Source organism: Hippoglossus hippoglossus, chromosome 4, assembly GCF_009819705.1.
Source record: "Hippoglossus hippoglossus isolate fHipHip1 chromosome 4, fHipHip1.pri, whole genome shotgun sequence".
NCBI classification, from domain to species: Eukaryota; Metazoa; Chordata; class Actinopteri; order Pleuronectiformes; family Pleuronectidae; genus Hippoglossus; species Hippoglossus hippoglossus.
In genome coordinates, this window is record NC_047154.1 from 20,335,766 (window position 1) to 20,352,312 (window position 16,547).

At 40.6% G+C, this 16,547-nt stretch overlaps 1 protein-coding gene across 5 annotated transcripts; it reads left to right on the forward strand.

Moving 5' to 3' along the window:
• Positions 1-235: 235 nt before the first annotated feature.
• Positions 236-15,613, forward strand: gtpbp3 (GTP binding protein 3, mitochondrial). 5 transcript variants are annotated; one of them, XR_004613650.1, is made up of 12 exons: positions 236-398; positions 1,080-1,354; positions 1,929-2,015; positions 2,808-2,890; positions 3,625-3,744; positions 7,125-7,197; positions 8,130-8,273; positions 9,446-9,611; positions 11,776-11,906; positions 12,195-12,381; positions 12,718-13,458; positions 15,439-15,613. XR_004613650.1 is itself a non-coding variant. In XM_034583174.1 (11 exons), the coding sequence occupies exons 1-11, from the start codon at positions 337-339 to the stop codon at positions 12,947-12,949; spliced, it is 1,560 nt and encodes a 519-aa protein (XP_034439065.1). In that variant the 5' UTR covers positions 236-336; the 3' UTR covers positions 12,950-13,578. The 5 variants fall into 5 exon arrangements, 3 of the variants coding, with proteins under 3 accessions (XP_034439065.1, XP_034439066.1, XP_034439067.1); XR_004613651.1 differs by having other exon boundaries at positions 12,718-13,450; XM_034583174.1 differs by lacking the exon at positions 15,439-15,613 and having other exon boundaries at positions 12,718-13,578.
• The last annotated feature ends 934 nt before the right edge of the window (positions 15,614-16,547 follow it).

Genomic DNA, 16,547 nt, shown 5'->3' on the forward strand with positions numbered 1-16,547 from the left:
TTGTTGCGTTGGCCAATCACAGTCAGCGGGGGGAGGGACGGACTCACGAGGTGAAGTGTAAACAATGGAGGCGGAATCAGTTGTTAGAGAAGCATGAGTCTGTGAATGAAGACTTCTCACAGGATAAAAAACAAACACGTGTGGATATTTAACAGTTTCCATTTAACTGCTGGGTTCAGTTCCACAGGTTGTTCAGGCTGAGGTGCACAGGGGGGGGGGGGGGGGGGGGGGGGTGGGGGGGGGGGGGGGGAGGGCTGTTCGCATCATGTTTGTTTTCCTGCTTCAGTCTCTGAAACCAGCCACAGGTCACAGGTCTGGAGTCAGAGCGGTTTAGTCATGTTTCCATGTGTCAGTCGTGGGATGTGGAGAGCTGCTGCCGTCCACACGCTCACAAGCAGGTCTGTTTCCACATCTTCTACTTCTGCTCTCAAGCCTCCGTTCATCTGCTCCCTGTGGTTGAGACTAGATATGAACAGTGGAAGTGAATGAAAACCTGTAAATGTCAGTAAAACATCATCAGACAGAAATATAACTGGACGATACAACCAATAATCATAAAGAGATCAAAAGTCAATATCAATAACTATCACAGCAAATGTCACTTTCTTATTTCTTTTGAGTTTACAGATTGATTTTTGCTCCTGAGTGAAGGTTGTGGTTTGAAACTCCTCTTTCTCTGTACATCTTGGGTCATTTAACTTGCACAATACATATTCAATATATTGATATAGATTGAACACTTGTTATCTTGCTACTGATGGAAATTATACTCTGATCATTATTAATGACGTTTTTCTGCCAAGCCCTAATCACAACAATCAATAACAACATTAGCAGATATCTTGTGTAAAGAGAAGCAAATTTCCCTTCGACCTTGAATCTATTAGCAAATAGAAAAGCTTTTTAATCTTTACCTTTAATGAGACTTCATTTATTTCACTCTTCTGATTATCTTGTCCTGTATTTCTTTTTTTCATACGATGTGTTGGAAGCTTATGTAAGAACAAACATTGACTTACGTTACTAGTTAAACACGTAATCAGAGTTTACAGTGTGTCTTATTACTTCCTCTTCTCCAGCAGAAGAACTCCAGCGTGCAGGCTCCTGACCACCCGTGACTGCACCCCCCCATCTGCACTGGCTGATGCCGAGACTATCTTTTCACTGTCGTCAGGTCATGGCAGGTGTGGGGTCGCTGTGGTGCGAGTCAGCGGTCCGTCCTCAGCTTCAACACTGCGGTGCATGGCCGGGCTCACACGCTGCCTACCTCCTCCTCGCACCGCCATGCTGCGCAGCATCACAGACCCCATCGGCAAAGAAGTGTTGGACCGAGGACTCGTCATCTGGTTCCCAGGTCTGTTCCCTAGGACCACACACACACACACACACACATTGGATTAGGGTGTTTAGAATAAAATAAGTCTTATATTAGATGTGTGTTGTCTTTCCACAGATAGTCATACGTTAAATGAAACCATGAAATAACCTTTTTCAAGCAACCTTCCAAGTGCCAGCTGTGGTTTTTTTGTGTTGTCTTGAATCTAGCAATGACATAACAGGCTTGATTAGAAGTAAATGTACGCCCACCGTGAAGGAACAAATTATACTTAAACTGTTGTATGGTACTTTGAAATCAAAATACACACCCTCAATCTCTGTGTGAGGACCTTGTTGAGTCAAACCAAACCAACTCTATTACTAAATATTAACGTCATGTCCCGTCCTTGTGTGTTTTAGAAAACGTCTCTAACCTACAAGCTACAACTGATCTATTTTATCTTATCATATCATTTAACCTTGTGAATATCTGTAGCTTTATCAGTGTCACCCACTGGTAGTTTAATTAGGGTATTTCTAAACATTTAAACTTTTACGTGCTGCATTTGAAAGACTCAATAATATCGTGTCTCTTGTGTTCTTGTCATCAGCTCCTCACAGTTTCACGGGAGAGGACAGTGTGGAGTTCCACATCCACGGGGGTTCTGCTGTCATTACTGCCGTCTTACAGGCTCTAGGTAACATCCAGATGTCTTAATGAGTCTGACAGAATGCAGTATAATACAAACAAACAGTCTCCTTATTGCTTTGCAGGGCATCGATGGTATATTTGTCTTTATAGCCCAAAGCTCTCAAGCGCTAAGCCTGCAGAAAACGTCTAAATATAGATTCTAGTCGAATCCTTCAACTGTCCATCACTGGGACTTCAAAGAGGAGTCTGACACATGCATTCCTGTTTCTATGAAGCTTATAAGATTTGTCTTGGCAAGTGTAGCAATCCTCCTGTGATTGACAAGTAATATTCTCACTGCAGTTCTCCCACGGACCTTCTAGAGGGCAGTGTTGTATAATGAGAAATGTTAATAACCATCACTCAATATCAGGATCTCACTGTTCAGGAAAAGTTAAATAAAACATTACAGTGATGTCACAAGACATTTGTGAATAATTCTTATTTTGTAAAACTAAAATGTTTTTGAGAGTGTTGGTGAGTTAAGAACAATCAGGCAGGATGTTGGATAGAATATTTTGCCGTTGTTAACAGATCATTACCTTCATTTGCCAAATGGTTCTGTTGCTCACCATTGTCTCCCCCTGATGAGACTTGGAAAATGTTTGAGAAAACACTGAAGACCTCTTTGACCTGCGATGTCGTGAACCCTGAGTGACACATTGACCCTGGGTTTCATCATCCTCTGTTTGTGTGTGGGTGTGTGCGCGCCCGTGCACGCCTTGTGTGCAAGATGCATGGCCTCCCTGGACCTCATACATGGTTTTTTAAGTTTGTATGCTGTGTTTGTGTTTCTCAGGAAGCGTGCCTGGCATGAGGCCTGCTGAAGCTGGGGAGTTCACGCGGAGGGCCTTTCAAGCCGGGAAACTGGGTTTAACAGAGGTCGGTCAGATTTGAGCTTTTCTGAGTAAATTTACAGATTACATGTGGAATAAACAGGGTCAGAAACACTCAGGGAATTCAAGGTCATTCAAGGTCCCGTTTTGCATCTTTTGGCCTTTGCACATTTCTTTCATTGATGAAAGAAATGTGTTGTTGTTTTTAAAAAGCAGCCAAGTATAAAGCTGTAAGTGTTAATAAGGGGCTGTTGTGGATATTCTGTGTATAATGTTTAACACTATCATGATTTAGATTTCTATATATATTCTATTTACATTGGATATATTACTTCTCTTTTTTATATTGCCTTGTGTTTATACAGTAGTTTTACTTATTCAGTCCTTTTGTTTTCAGGTTCTTTTTTCATTGTCACATTTGCTGCTGTAAAACAGCAAATGACTCCATAATGGGACTAATAAAAAATCATCTTATCCTAAATGTTAGCTGTATTAAGTACATTTAAATTTTTTATTTATAAATGGGCAAATGCGTTTTTTACAATTGAATAAAATTATTCCTAATTATAATCCCATCAAAGAAGGAAAACTTGGGTGTTGGAAAACTGTTTCCTAGGTAAAACCGAAAGAACATTGAAAAGTCAGTTGTTTTGATAACCCAGAACATGATTGGAGAACATTTTCTCTAAATATATGTATATACTCTAGATATTGCAGCATAATAATGTATAACAGGTACTTCTGTTGTTATAATATTAACTAGTACAATGCTGCTTGAAGGTGGAGGGACTCGGGGATCTGATCCACGCTGAGACGGAGGCCCAGAGGAGACAGGCTCTCAGGCAGATGTCAGGAGATCTGGGACGCCTCTACCAGGACTGGAGCCACAGACTGAAACGGGTAGGTTGAGCGTTTGTACCTGAAAGACAGAGACAGAGACAGAGGTTTATATACATGCAGACAGATGTTTTCATCTGGATTACTGATGAAAATCTACCGGACGCAGGCGCTAATCATGTTCACAGATAAGGTCATTTCTTAAAGTTTTATTCACATTACACAGCAAATGTCAATGAACAGTAGTGATCCATTAGGAGTGACCTATACAAACAGTGGATGGAAGAAACAGCCGACTGGCTAATTGGCTAACTGGCTGTGTGTTTTTCCTTCATCATACATCATATGATGCACTAAAAAGTCAAAGTGCACAAGTCAACAACATATTCAACATACGTCTTGTTATGTTTAGAGATTTTAATGAATAACTTTTACATATGATAAATCTTTAAGTCATTTCATATTTACTCTAGAAACCTGTGTATTTAATGGTCCTTCAGTTGAATGTTTGATGATCACACATCTCTGTTTCTCAGAATCTCTGCTTGCTTTCTGGTTTTGACCTGTATTCACACTGGGTTTGTTCTGGTCTGTTACGTGACTCGGACTCTGCCAGATGTTGTCATTGAACTGACAGATTACAAGTTGTCTTTAAAAAAAACAAAAAAATGTGTCCAATCGTGCGTTAGCTTCACAGCAGCAACAAGCCCAAATCCTGGAGCTCTCCCTGGAGAGACATGTGCATGTCTGGTGTTTTGGAAATTACCTGTCGGTACCATGACTGTAGGTCAGGCCTCAGTATTTTCACACCCAAACAATGCTTTCTGGGTTTTTTTTATGTAACTCTGCAGCTGCTCTTGCTCCACACTGTTGATGGATTAATTTACAGGGCTCTGAGGCTTCCTGTTTTCATGTGACTCACACGTGAAGGGGGCCTGTTTTCTGTTCAATACTGAGAATCAAAATACTGATGTGTATGCACGTGTAGATACTTATCTTACATCCCCTCCTGCCCTGGAAAAATAACACTAAACAAACAAAACAAAAGCAAAAGTCAAAGAGAAAAATACAATAAAAGAAAGAAAAGAAAAATACTTTTACTCTACAAAAGGAAACCCAGCCTGGCGTTAAGAGGAATCAGGTAACATACTGATGGGACTACTTCATTAATTGGGGATATTTTATAATATATATTTCATGTCAAATACTTTAGTCTATTCAATTGAAAGAAGTTGGTATTTTTTATATTTATTATTAAATGGAATACTATTAGTAGTAACTTAGTACAGGGGTTTTAACAGTAAAATATAACTGATCATCAAGTGTAAAACATTTTATTTCACTTCCAGTAAAGTTTTTCCACAACTCTACTGTTTGTTCCCTTCCAGTAAACCTGTTTTTATATATATTGAAATAAATGTCCCTGAAGATAGTGTTTGATTCCTTCTATGACTGAAGGAACAGGTTTACTTCATGTATGAAAGTTATCATGTGATGATGTCAGATGGCAGAGACGTCTGCTCAGTGTTCTGTGTAGTTCTTTACTGTCCTGGCCTCTGAACTGCAGAGTGACCCTGTCGAGGGGTTAATTTGGACTTTCCTCAGGAAAGCCACTAGTAAGCATCCAGTGTCTCAGCTCTATTTTTGACTTTCAAAGAACAAGAGGTTTTAAAAAAGCATCGCCTGCAATGTAACTCGCTGCTGTTCCACCTTCTCTCAAGTGACTATTTAATGTTTTTTCCATCTCTGGGCATCTGGCTTTGCATTGTTTTGGATGAATTAAACCTCAGAGGGGCGATGTGCCCTGCGCGCCCCGTACAAACTCCAATCAGGCAAACCCAACGTTTCAATTAATGCAATTTCATAATGATGTCATCATGATGTCATCAAGAAGTGGGATTATCCTTCCATATCTTTATGAATCATTTTTTTATCCATACAAACTTTAGGTCTACAGTCCCATAGGAGGTAGAGATGCCTTGAAAAATGCATTTTGTACCTAGAATGTTACTCAGTAGAGCTCACACCTCCACCAAGGCCCAACAGTCCTTTTATGAAAACACATTTACATTCACTCACCAGATTTTTAAATTGCACAAACTCATAACTATCAGTCCCCTAAATATGCTTCCTCTAAATGTTGTTATCATCAAGATCCATGAGTTATTCTCACACGCACACACTCTCACACAGAGCAGGCAGTAAATCAACATATTGATGTGTTCTGTGCAGCAGTATTGTTTTTCTTATCTACACAGTATCCTGTATATACTGTGCATAGAGTCGGGTCACTGTTGACGTCAATGTATTTAGTGGAGGCGTTTGTTCTGTTGTTGAATGCTTCAGACTGTTTAGCGAACAGACTCAGATGCTTGGTTGTCTTGCACCACTTGATACTTGAGTCAAAGCCCCGTCTGTAGTTTGTTGTTGTGAACTTTCTGGATATAAACTGTTAGACAACTTATTTGCAATACACCACATTCATTAATAAGACTTCCAGCGAAGCTACAGGCTGCTCTTTACCCTGATATGATGTCTTCAGTGACGTTGGGTGTTTCTTGTTTACAACTCCTGAAAGAGGGTGAGGGTTCCTTTACCTCTTCTTGAGTCACCTAAGAGCAGCAGGTCACTGACCGCACATGAGCACCTCAACTCAGTGGATTCCAGCCAAACCCTCCTCGATTGTGAGAATCTTTGGAACGAGGAATCTTGCAACACTTTGGCACCAGATCACGAACAGTGGTCCAGGTCTTCTCCCCTGAGAAACTCTGTTGAGCTGCTTGTCATTAGCTTTCTTAAGACAGTTCCAAGAAGCAATCTGATCCAGGCCTTTATTTTGTTTTCAGATTACTGGAAATCCAATTCATAGGAAGTATACCATCTGTATAATGCCTCATCTGACACCCAAACAATGCTGCTTTTTTGGGCTTCGCACTTCTGTGAAAGGATTAAAGAATGGGAATCTGACGTTTCCTGTTTTTGTGCAGCTATACCACTGTTGTGTTCCTGTCCAGACGTGTCACTCAAGATACTGATCAGTGCTGTGGTTAATACACTGATGATCTATAGATAGATATAATATAGCAGCAGTATGCAGCCTGTACCTACACTGAATACATGTGTTGGTGAACACTTAGAAATAAAAATTGTGAGACCCAAAATGTTTAGTCTGTGACTATGAATATTTTATGTTAATTAATTAGTTACCTGTGTTTAAGTATCACGTGCTTCACTAGAATAAACCCACGTGAGCTGCTGTGTCACTATCCAGATTTATTTTACATTAGTTTCCTGTTCACTGCCAGTCCTGCTTGTCTTTCAACACACAAACAAACTTCGAAATAGAAAAATATTTTTTTTTTTAAATGGCTTCAGATTTAAAATGGGATGACACATATTTCAGCCTCTTCTCATGTCTCTTCTCTGTTCTGCTTGTGTCACAGTGTCTGGCTCATGTCGAGGCCTTCATCGACTTCAGTGAGGATGAACTCATTGAGGACGGGGTCTTAAACCAAGGTATGTGTGCACGTTGTCCTAACAGAAAAATAACAGGACTGTCGTCCCTGGGGCTTTAGAGGGAGGCATGCGGGTCCGAGGGCTTTCTCTTTAAAGCGAGAGGAGCCCGGCTGTCTTCCTGTTTGGATCTTGAAATGCTATCGTGTGAGTTTGCTGCACAGTGGGGAGAAGCTATAGCCATCCAACTGCTCAAAGGCCAATTTCCTTTAGGATGTGTGGATGGAAGAGCAGAGGGACAGTAAAAGCATTTGTCTTACCTTCAAAGGGAACCTGCCATGCCACTCACAGGAATAACGCTGCCAGCAGCATCGTCTGTGCGGCCAGGTTTCCCATGCTTTCAGTGTATGTGAGGTTTTCTGTATGTGTGTGTGTCTGGTTTGTGTGTGTATGTGTGTATGTGTGTGAGCATAAGAGGGATGTCCCCCCTGAGACTGTCGCCTACTGTCTGGCACTGGCGCAGCTCTTCACAGAGCCTCACAAACTGTGAAGCTGCGACACAATAAACCCTGGGAACTAGTGTTTGTTGTGGTGGCACGAAATGTTGGCTCATGCCTCCGAGCAAATAATAATAGACTATGATCCATAAATAGAAAAACTGGCATAAAACATTCTATTTCCTCCTACAAAGATACTGCGTTTCACATGATTTCCTTCACATCTGAAGTTTTATCTCAAGTCTAAATCTTTAAGAAGTATAATTCATTCTCTTTAAGAAAAATGTCTTATTGTTGATGCAGTGCATTGTCAAACACACTTTTCCGCTTCAGTCCGTGACCCATTTATCGTCTAGACGACGGGTGTCAGACGCAGGACGACGGGCTTTTTTCCTTCAAAGGACAGAAATTCCCTTTACAAGGCCACAAACGTCAAGTTGAACGTGAAGCCATCGTCATGTCCTGTTCCCTCCTCTGTCTCCGTCTCGCCCCTCGCAGTGGACACATCGGTGAGCTATTTACGAGCAGAGATGGAGCGACACCTAAAGGACGAGAGGAAGGGCGAGCGGCTTCGCAGTGGAGTTCAGGTGGTCATCGCCGGAGCTACTAACGCGGGGAAAAGTAGCCTCCTCAACACACTCTGTAAGAGAACCAAGGGAACCAGTGAACACACACACACACACACACACACACACACACACACACACAGGAGATACATCTAGAAACAGGCATCAGTCTGACTTTGAAATAAGAATCTGTGTTGAAGCAGACAATAGAGGACAAATGATCAGGATTGATCAAATTACCAATGTCCTATTTGCCATGTTCAAGTGGAGATGTATCACATGCATATAAATAAAATAGCAAATGCTGAATATTTTCTTTGTTTATTGTTGTAACGTTAATGTTAACGTTTTGATTCTAAATCACTGGTCATTTGGTGTCGACCTAATGAAACCCCTGTTGTTTATGGTGTGAGGTTATGTTTGTCTATGATATTGTATCCTGAAATCATTAGGAAGCACATTATATAAACTATCCAGAGTGGAGGCTTGGCGGGGGCTCCTCACAGCTTCCTATCAGAATAATAGGGTTATTTATCAAATTCAAGATAAAGTGCCGTTATCCTTTCCTGTGCTGATTATTCTTCACGGGGGCCAGAAGGCACAGACAAGTAATAATGAGCTGTCAGCGTCAGTGGATGTGGGATTCATTGGCGTCTTGGACCCGTGAAGTTCCTGAATGAAGAAAAACGGAAAGGATGACGGAAGATATCCCCTGTTGTGTTTGGACAGCACAGAACTTCAGTTTAAAAAAAAGTAGTAGAAGAGTTAATGTTCTGTTATCACAGGAAAAATCCTTTCTTCTTCATTAATGAGCATCAATTTAATACAACAAAATGAAGAAAATAAACAATTTACAATGGCTGATACACAGAAACAACTATTTTGTGAGAACCCCTTTAATTCCATGATAGATGATGGCTATATACAGGAGACTGCAGTGACCTTTACTGTCCGAAATACTCACAAGAGCATAAAATGTGCAAAATGATTCCTTGGCTGGAAACAGTCTTGAACAAATACATTATTTACTCATGTTAAAGGAAATTACCTTTGTTTTTTCAATATGAAATTTTACATATTTGAACAGTTTATACAAAGTCTTATATCTTCAGTAGAGGACAAAATAGCAAAATGACCTCAGGGCTGAAAACCACAGATTTGGTGTGAAGAAAGTCAGAAAGATTTGAGCTTTGAGTCCAATCCCCCAAAAAAACAGCTAAACCTCATCCTTAACCTTTTTTAATCCAGGCCAGAGACCTGCTGCCATTGTGTCCCCCATTGCTGGGACCACCAGGGACATAGTGGAGACGGCTCTGGACATCGGTGGCTTCCCCGTCCTCCTGAGTGACACGGCAGGCCTCAGAGACAGCTCGGACCTGGTGGAGAGAGAGGGCGTCCGCCGAGCTCGGGAAAGGTAGAGAGCAAATGGAACAGTTTTAATCAGTTACATAACTTTCTCTCAAGATTTGGATGAAGTCGACCAACAATCCTGAGAAATCACAAATAATATTTTGAATGTCTGACTTCAGGATGCAGTATAACTTCACAGAACAATAGAAATGTGTAGAGAACTGCTCTGCTGCTTCAGCCACTGTTTGAATGTGTATAATATAACAGAACTAAATGAGGCTGGGGACCAGTGGAATATGTCACTGGGAACAAAGAAAGGAAGAACTAAGTCAATTGTTTTCCCTTGTACATGATGCTATATTTTTGTAATGTCTGTGAAACCTCCAGAGTTTATTTTATGCTGAGCCACAGTTATAAATACACGGGACAAACACTCTCAGGAGGTTGCGTAACGATGAGCCACCTTTCCTCGTTGGGGAGTTGTTTCACCGTTGAGAGGTTCTTCATGTGTGATGCAGAGAAAAGGACATATATGGCCATTTACTAGCAGCTACTTCCACTGTTTACACCAGGGAAGAATAGCAGAGCTCGTGGCACTCGTCATCACGGCTGTATCACAAACAGGCAAACACGCAAGTAGAACCTGGTTCACACCGACTCACACATGCATCAACTCGGATACGTGTTCAGTGACATGTTTTATTACATGGGTTTGGTGTTGGAGAGTTAAAAACGCATAACACACTCCCTCATTGATTATTAATTGATTATTTATCAGTGAATGTTTCCTGTATTTATAGAAAGTTGCATTAATGCTGCAGCTGTAAAAGGAAAACAGCTCCAAGTTTGAAAATAAGGCTTTTCTTTATTTACAGTTGATTTAAGTGCGTAACCAAAATAGTGTTTCTCTCTGAACTTAAGATCTTCAGTAAATATTCAGAATAAAATATGATCATTTTCAAAATAGACAAATATAAACTACAATGTTACTCAGCAGACTTCATACCTCCGCCAAGGCCCAACAGTCCTACTCACACTCGTAAATATCATACCTCAAATATACCATAATACCATAAATAGCATAATAAATACCAAAAAACAAAGGAGTGGGGCAGAGGTAAATATTTTCCACAGTTCTGGCAAGTGGAAAAGCATCACACAGCAATGACTTGTAAAATGACTTCACTGAAAATCGCACTAATGAAATATATTAAGTGGTAGACGGACCCAATCCACCTTTTCAATGGGAAATGATCCTGTTGAAAATGCTTTTTTTTAAATTAATTTTTAATATTGTTTGTTGAGTCGTAACAGAATCAGATGAAAACTATCAATGAAAAAAAAAAATAAGATGAACATCAGATTACAAAAATACCAGTTTCAGTGCAAATATTTTGTAATTCTTTGGCTGTTTGTTTAAGTTAAGTGTAGGAAGGGTGGGCAGTTTATGTTCTGTGGGGAACTGTTGTGTGCAGGGAGCAGGTCAGAGGCTCGTGACCTGGGTCACTACAGGAAGGACATGGTAAGTACAAGCATCCGCTGCTGCTGCTGCTGCTGCTGGGTCACAGTGAGACAGAGCTGCAGAGTATTTCATAAAAATATGAATCAAGAAATATCAAAACCATCACTCATACGGTTTGTGTAACAAATTGCGCAGTATATTTATTTTTTAACCAAACTTTATGAATTCTTCATCAACAGCAACAGTACAATATTTACATAGTAGAGCTGCAGTTATTTACTGTAGTGAAAGGTGGTGTGCTGTGTGATGTGTGTTTACAGAGAGATTCCACAAATCCACACAAATCCTGCGTCTGTCACAGTCCTTAGACGACAGACACCAAACCTCTGCTCTTAGATGTCTCACTGGTGTAGAACAAATATAAAACCTTAATGCAGTGACAGCTACTCTCATATTTTCCATGTTCCAAAAACTCATTATAGTAACTTTTACAGAAAAATTAGGAACGTACATATGCTGCCTAATAAGATGGATGTGTTTCATTTTCTCTGAATTAATTAATTTCGAAAACTTTAAATTTTCCATTCAAATGACAGAAGGTGAATCATACGATATTAAAAACTTAAGATATTTATCTCTGGTTATCTCATGTCATTATAATTTCAGTTCTCCTATGAGCACCCAAACCTCCCGGCTTCACAGCAGACGTGATGGATATTCAGTGTGAGGAGGTGAACATGGTTTGTGATTACTTCCCTGTTTCCAGGGTGGAGCAGGCAGATCTGACTCTGGTGGTTGTGGACTGTGCTCACGTTCCCACTGACGCTCAGCAGGCTGCAGCTTTTCTACAGGGACATCTGAGGAGTGTGCTGCCCGCCCAGGAGCAGACTGACACAGGTATCATGCTGTGGCATCTTCGCTTGATGAGACTCTCAGAGAGACTTCAAGGCTCTTCACAAGAAAACTAAATAAAATAATTAGTTTCAGCACCAAGTATCATCATTAAAAGGTGGTAGGTTAATCCAGGTCAGGGAGGTTGAAGTCATTTTAAATCATCAAACAGAAATGTGCCTGAGGGAGAAATAGCTGAGTCGTTGGTGTTGATTAACAACTGAAACTGAAAAATAAAATATACAATTTGACTTAAAGTTTTTTAATCATTATCATTTTCCTGTGTTGTGATAGCGTTTCCTGCAGACAGGTGTCTCCTGGTGGTGAATAAGACCGACCTGCTGCCTGAAGGTGAGAGACAGAAGCTGGACATGGAGCTGAGACGGGTCCCTGGACTTCCTCCTGTCTGTCTCATCTCGTGTCACACTGATGAAGGACTGCAGGACTTCCTCACGCTGCTGCACAGCTCCGTCAAAACTCTGTAAGGAGCCATTATTCATCATGTTCTCTTGTGTCAGGACAAGTTTCATCAAAGAGACTTCTCATTTCTCCTGTGATACATTTATATCACATGTTTGCAAGTTTTAAAAGATTGATATCAAACACCAAATTCAGAAATGCTCAATTCCTGCTTTATGCTACATTCAATTAAAACTAAATTAAAGAAACAGAATGATTCTGTTGCAAATTGATCCTTTTAAATATCAGATTTTTGTGAAAGGGGGTGTGAGTCGGGCTTTCAACATTTCCAAACCAAAAAAAAACAATGGGTTTTATTGCTCATCTGTTTCATTTTGTTCTCTGACTTCCTCTCTAGGTGTGGCGACCCCCTGTCTGGTGGCCCCACCCTGACCCAGGCTCGCCACAGGGCCCACCTGCAGCAGTGCGTGGCGGCCCTGGCTCAGTACAAAATGTACCGTGACACCGACCTCGCTCTGGCAGCCGAAGGCGTCCGGTTGGCTCTCACCAGCCTGGGCCGGATCACTGGCCGAGTCGGGGCGGAGGAGATCCTGGACATCATCTTCAAAGATTTCTGCATCGGAAAATAGTCCGATGAGATGTGGTGAAAACATGAAAAACATGGTGATAATGGTCTGCTCGGAGAGGAAAGCTGTGCTCTTGTGCCGTCCCTGTTGGATCAGTAAAGACAACGAGACAAAGGGGCATGGCTTCGTGCCAGAGTGAAGAGAATAAAACTCGTGTTGTTGGCTGCAGAAAATGCCTCTTCTCCCAAGACACAAACATGTTTGTTTTCTGTCGATGCTTTTTAATGGACTGAAATAGTTTCGGCGTGATGACAGGTGCCTCAGAGGCCCCATGTGCTGGACCAGTGTTTGGCTCGTCTTGAGTCGTAATTTAAAAATAGATTTTCAGACCCTTTGATATGTGAATACATGTATTGGGCTCTAGGGTCACAACACAGCAGCCAAGAAGATTTAAAGTGAAGCCAGCTGCAGACTTCTGAAGGTCACACACTCAATGATTGGATGTTTACTTGCTCTGCAGGACAATGATGGATTTGTTTGCGGAGCAGGTATCGTTTCTGCTGAGTGTGTGTGTTTGATGAGAAATTTACTTCACATGTGCCATTTGTTGTATAATATGTAATATTTAACCATTTAAAATTGGTGATATGTTCATACATAATAAATGTCCCAGTGGATCCTGGATGTTTAAATAGTTTTGTGTGTGTTTTTGTAACAAATCAGATTTGTCATAAGGACGACTGGCAACTTTAAAATGGTACCTTGTAATTGTTATGGTGAAAGTTTTAGTTACAAACCTAGTTACACATCCATTGGTCATGTGTTTCTGGCTACCAGACAAATTTCTGTCAGAAAGTTGAGTTTTTTCCCTCAGATTAAATATATTAGAGTCTAAGATTTATTCCCACTTCCTCCCCCCCCCCCATAGAGTGAAACATAACAGACCTACAGTGTGGAGGCAGTCAGACAGACCCAGGTCCACTCTGTGGGAAAGGTTTGCTTTAGGAGGCAATGCTCTCTGTGCCCTTTGTTCTCCTGTCAATCTGGCCTTGATCAAATATTTATGTTTCCCTGTTGACCTCCTCACCCTTCTTCCCCACTTGGTTTCTTGCCTCCCAGTCTCTGACGACATTGGCCCTACTGTACACCAGCCCGACTGCCCATCTCCCTTCTTTTTTATCTCCTTCAACTGCGTCTCTGTTACCCGACCTTTCCTCTTTCCGCACTGCTCTGTCAGCCGTTTTGTCCTCTTTCATGTTCCCTCTGATTGATCACGACACAGGGGAAGTTCAGGCTAAAAGGGTTTCGTGCTGTCGTACAAATTAGAGGCAGTAAATTTGGGGGCCTGGTTCCTTTCAAAGGTGACGTTTGTGTGTAATATCCTGCAGATTGTTATGTTTACCACAACACAATACTTTTTCCCTTTTGTGCATTGTTACCAAAAATAGTGTATTATTTAATTTCTCACTTTTACAAGCCACATGTTTTAGCCTTAACGGCCGAGTAGCTTAATAAACACTGATGATTGACACTTAGGCTGTAACACCACCTCAGCTCCAACTAAAATATCTGAACAACTATTAAATGATTTGCCAAAAGAAATACAGACATTTATCGTCCCTTAAGGATCAATTTGATTAACTTCAGTGAATTTTAGCCAAACTAAACTAACGCTAAACTAAGATGGCTAACATGATAAACATCATACCTGTTAAAGTAGCATGTTAGCATCGGGAACGTTTTGGTGATCACTCCACTTATCGTCAAGCACCAGCTGAAGTTTTTACAATTTTTTGATCAGATATAATGATATTTACCTCAACCTCAGCTGTATTGTTTGTTTATTAGCAAGTATTAGCATGCTATACTGAGATAAACATCATAGCATGTTAGCATTAACAGTTAATTGACTGATCTCTCCACTTTTTGTCTGTGACTAATGACATTTCCATTTGCTTTACATTTTGTTTATTAGCAAGAGTTAGCCCGCTAGCATGCTAAACTAACATGGCTAACATCTGACCCGATCATCTTCAGGGGACTTTAAATTTCATGTTCAGACTGTTGACCTTTTACAGAAGATCACAAATGTCAACATCATGGTTTCCAGAGGCAAAGTCAGTCAAGTCTGTCCAAGATTTGTAAATCCACTGATTCATTGTATTTCAGTCTTGATTAACCAACTGACCAATACACTTAAATGGAATAAAGTTTGAATAAAGTTAAAAATCACTTGATATGTGTGACTATATATATACATTTAATTCATCAAAATGCAAATGTCAAACAGACAAATTTATTATACAATATTAATGGTTTTTCATAATAAATATAATACATTTGTACTTTTAAATGTGTAAAATAAATATTTGGGGAGTTGACTCGACCCATTTGTGTGTCAGACTGTTGTTCAGCACTGACAAACAGCCGGAGCTGTTAGTTTCTGTCCTGTCAGTTTCCTGTGGTTCTGGTTAATGTCCCTCTAGAGATGTGGGGTTGAAACAACCAGGTCCAGTACAGCCAGTTCCACCCTGTACCCGTGTAGAGTCGAGGTGTGTGTGTGTGTGTGTGTGTGTGTGTGTGTGTCATGAGACTGAAAACAAAGGATTTCCTCAGGAGAGGAGACAGGCTGACTCACCTGTAACACTCAGTACAGTGAGTTTACTTTAATGTGTTCTTATGCAACATGGAAGGCATCTCAAATATTTGTACTATCCAGATGAGAATTTTATTTTTCCACGTCCGTCTGATGCTTGGGGAAATTCTAACGTTTAAAGTGCAGACGTCAGGTGTTCTCAGGAATTCCAAGTTTTGACATGAGTAAGAAAATATAACTGCTACCGTCAGTTTCACAATGTAAGAAATGACATCCATCCATTGGCTGTAGCTCAGCAGTGTCGACAGAAAATACTTTGAGGGTCACAGAGGAGCTCGAGCCAATACATTTTAAAATGATTGAAAACATAATTTGAGGTGTTTACTTCCTCTTACGTTTTGGCTTGACCTAAGGAAGAACCCATCAGGTTTTGGAGCCGATCCAGATAAACGGGTGGATCCTTTTCTTTCACTATGTCAACACGTGCCATGTGGTGATAAAGTCGTCCGTCCTGGTCCTGGTGCTGTTTTTCCTCTCTGAGAATCCCTCTAGTTGTTTATATGATTCCCACATTTACGTCAAATGTGATAATGCACATTTCAGACACTAAAATTATTACCAACCACATCAACTCTTAAGCATGACAAGTTAAAGCACCTGCCCCCATAAATATGTGTATTTGTTTTATTTTACATTTATATTCATTCTGTCTCCTGTTGTTTCATACTGGAAACATGGTTTATTACAAAAATGATTTTAGTTTTTTATGGATTTATGATCGAACACATTCCTACAACAGCAAACACCAGCTGACTGGATGTGCTCATGGCTTTGTGCTCATGAGAGGAAAAGGAAGTAGTAAAGCTTGAGGGCAGTTCATACAACAGCTACTGTCCTGAAATGCACCATAAAAGTGCCAATGAATAAACTCGCAGTCCAAACTCGTCTGTGTTCAGTTAGCGATAAAAACTACAACCATCCGTCTGATTCACGCCTCATTTCTTCCTCTTGGTTTTTCCCTCTGTACATTGTTTAGGACGACCGACGAGTCTGTGATGACGAGTT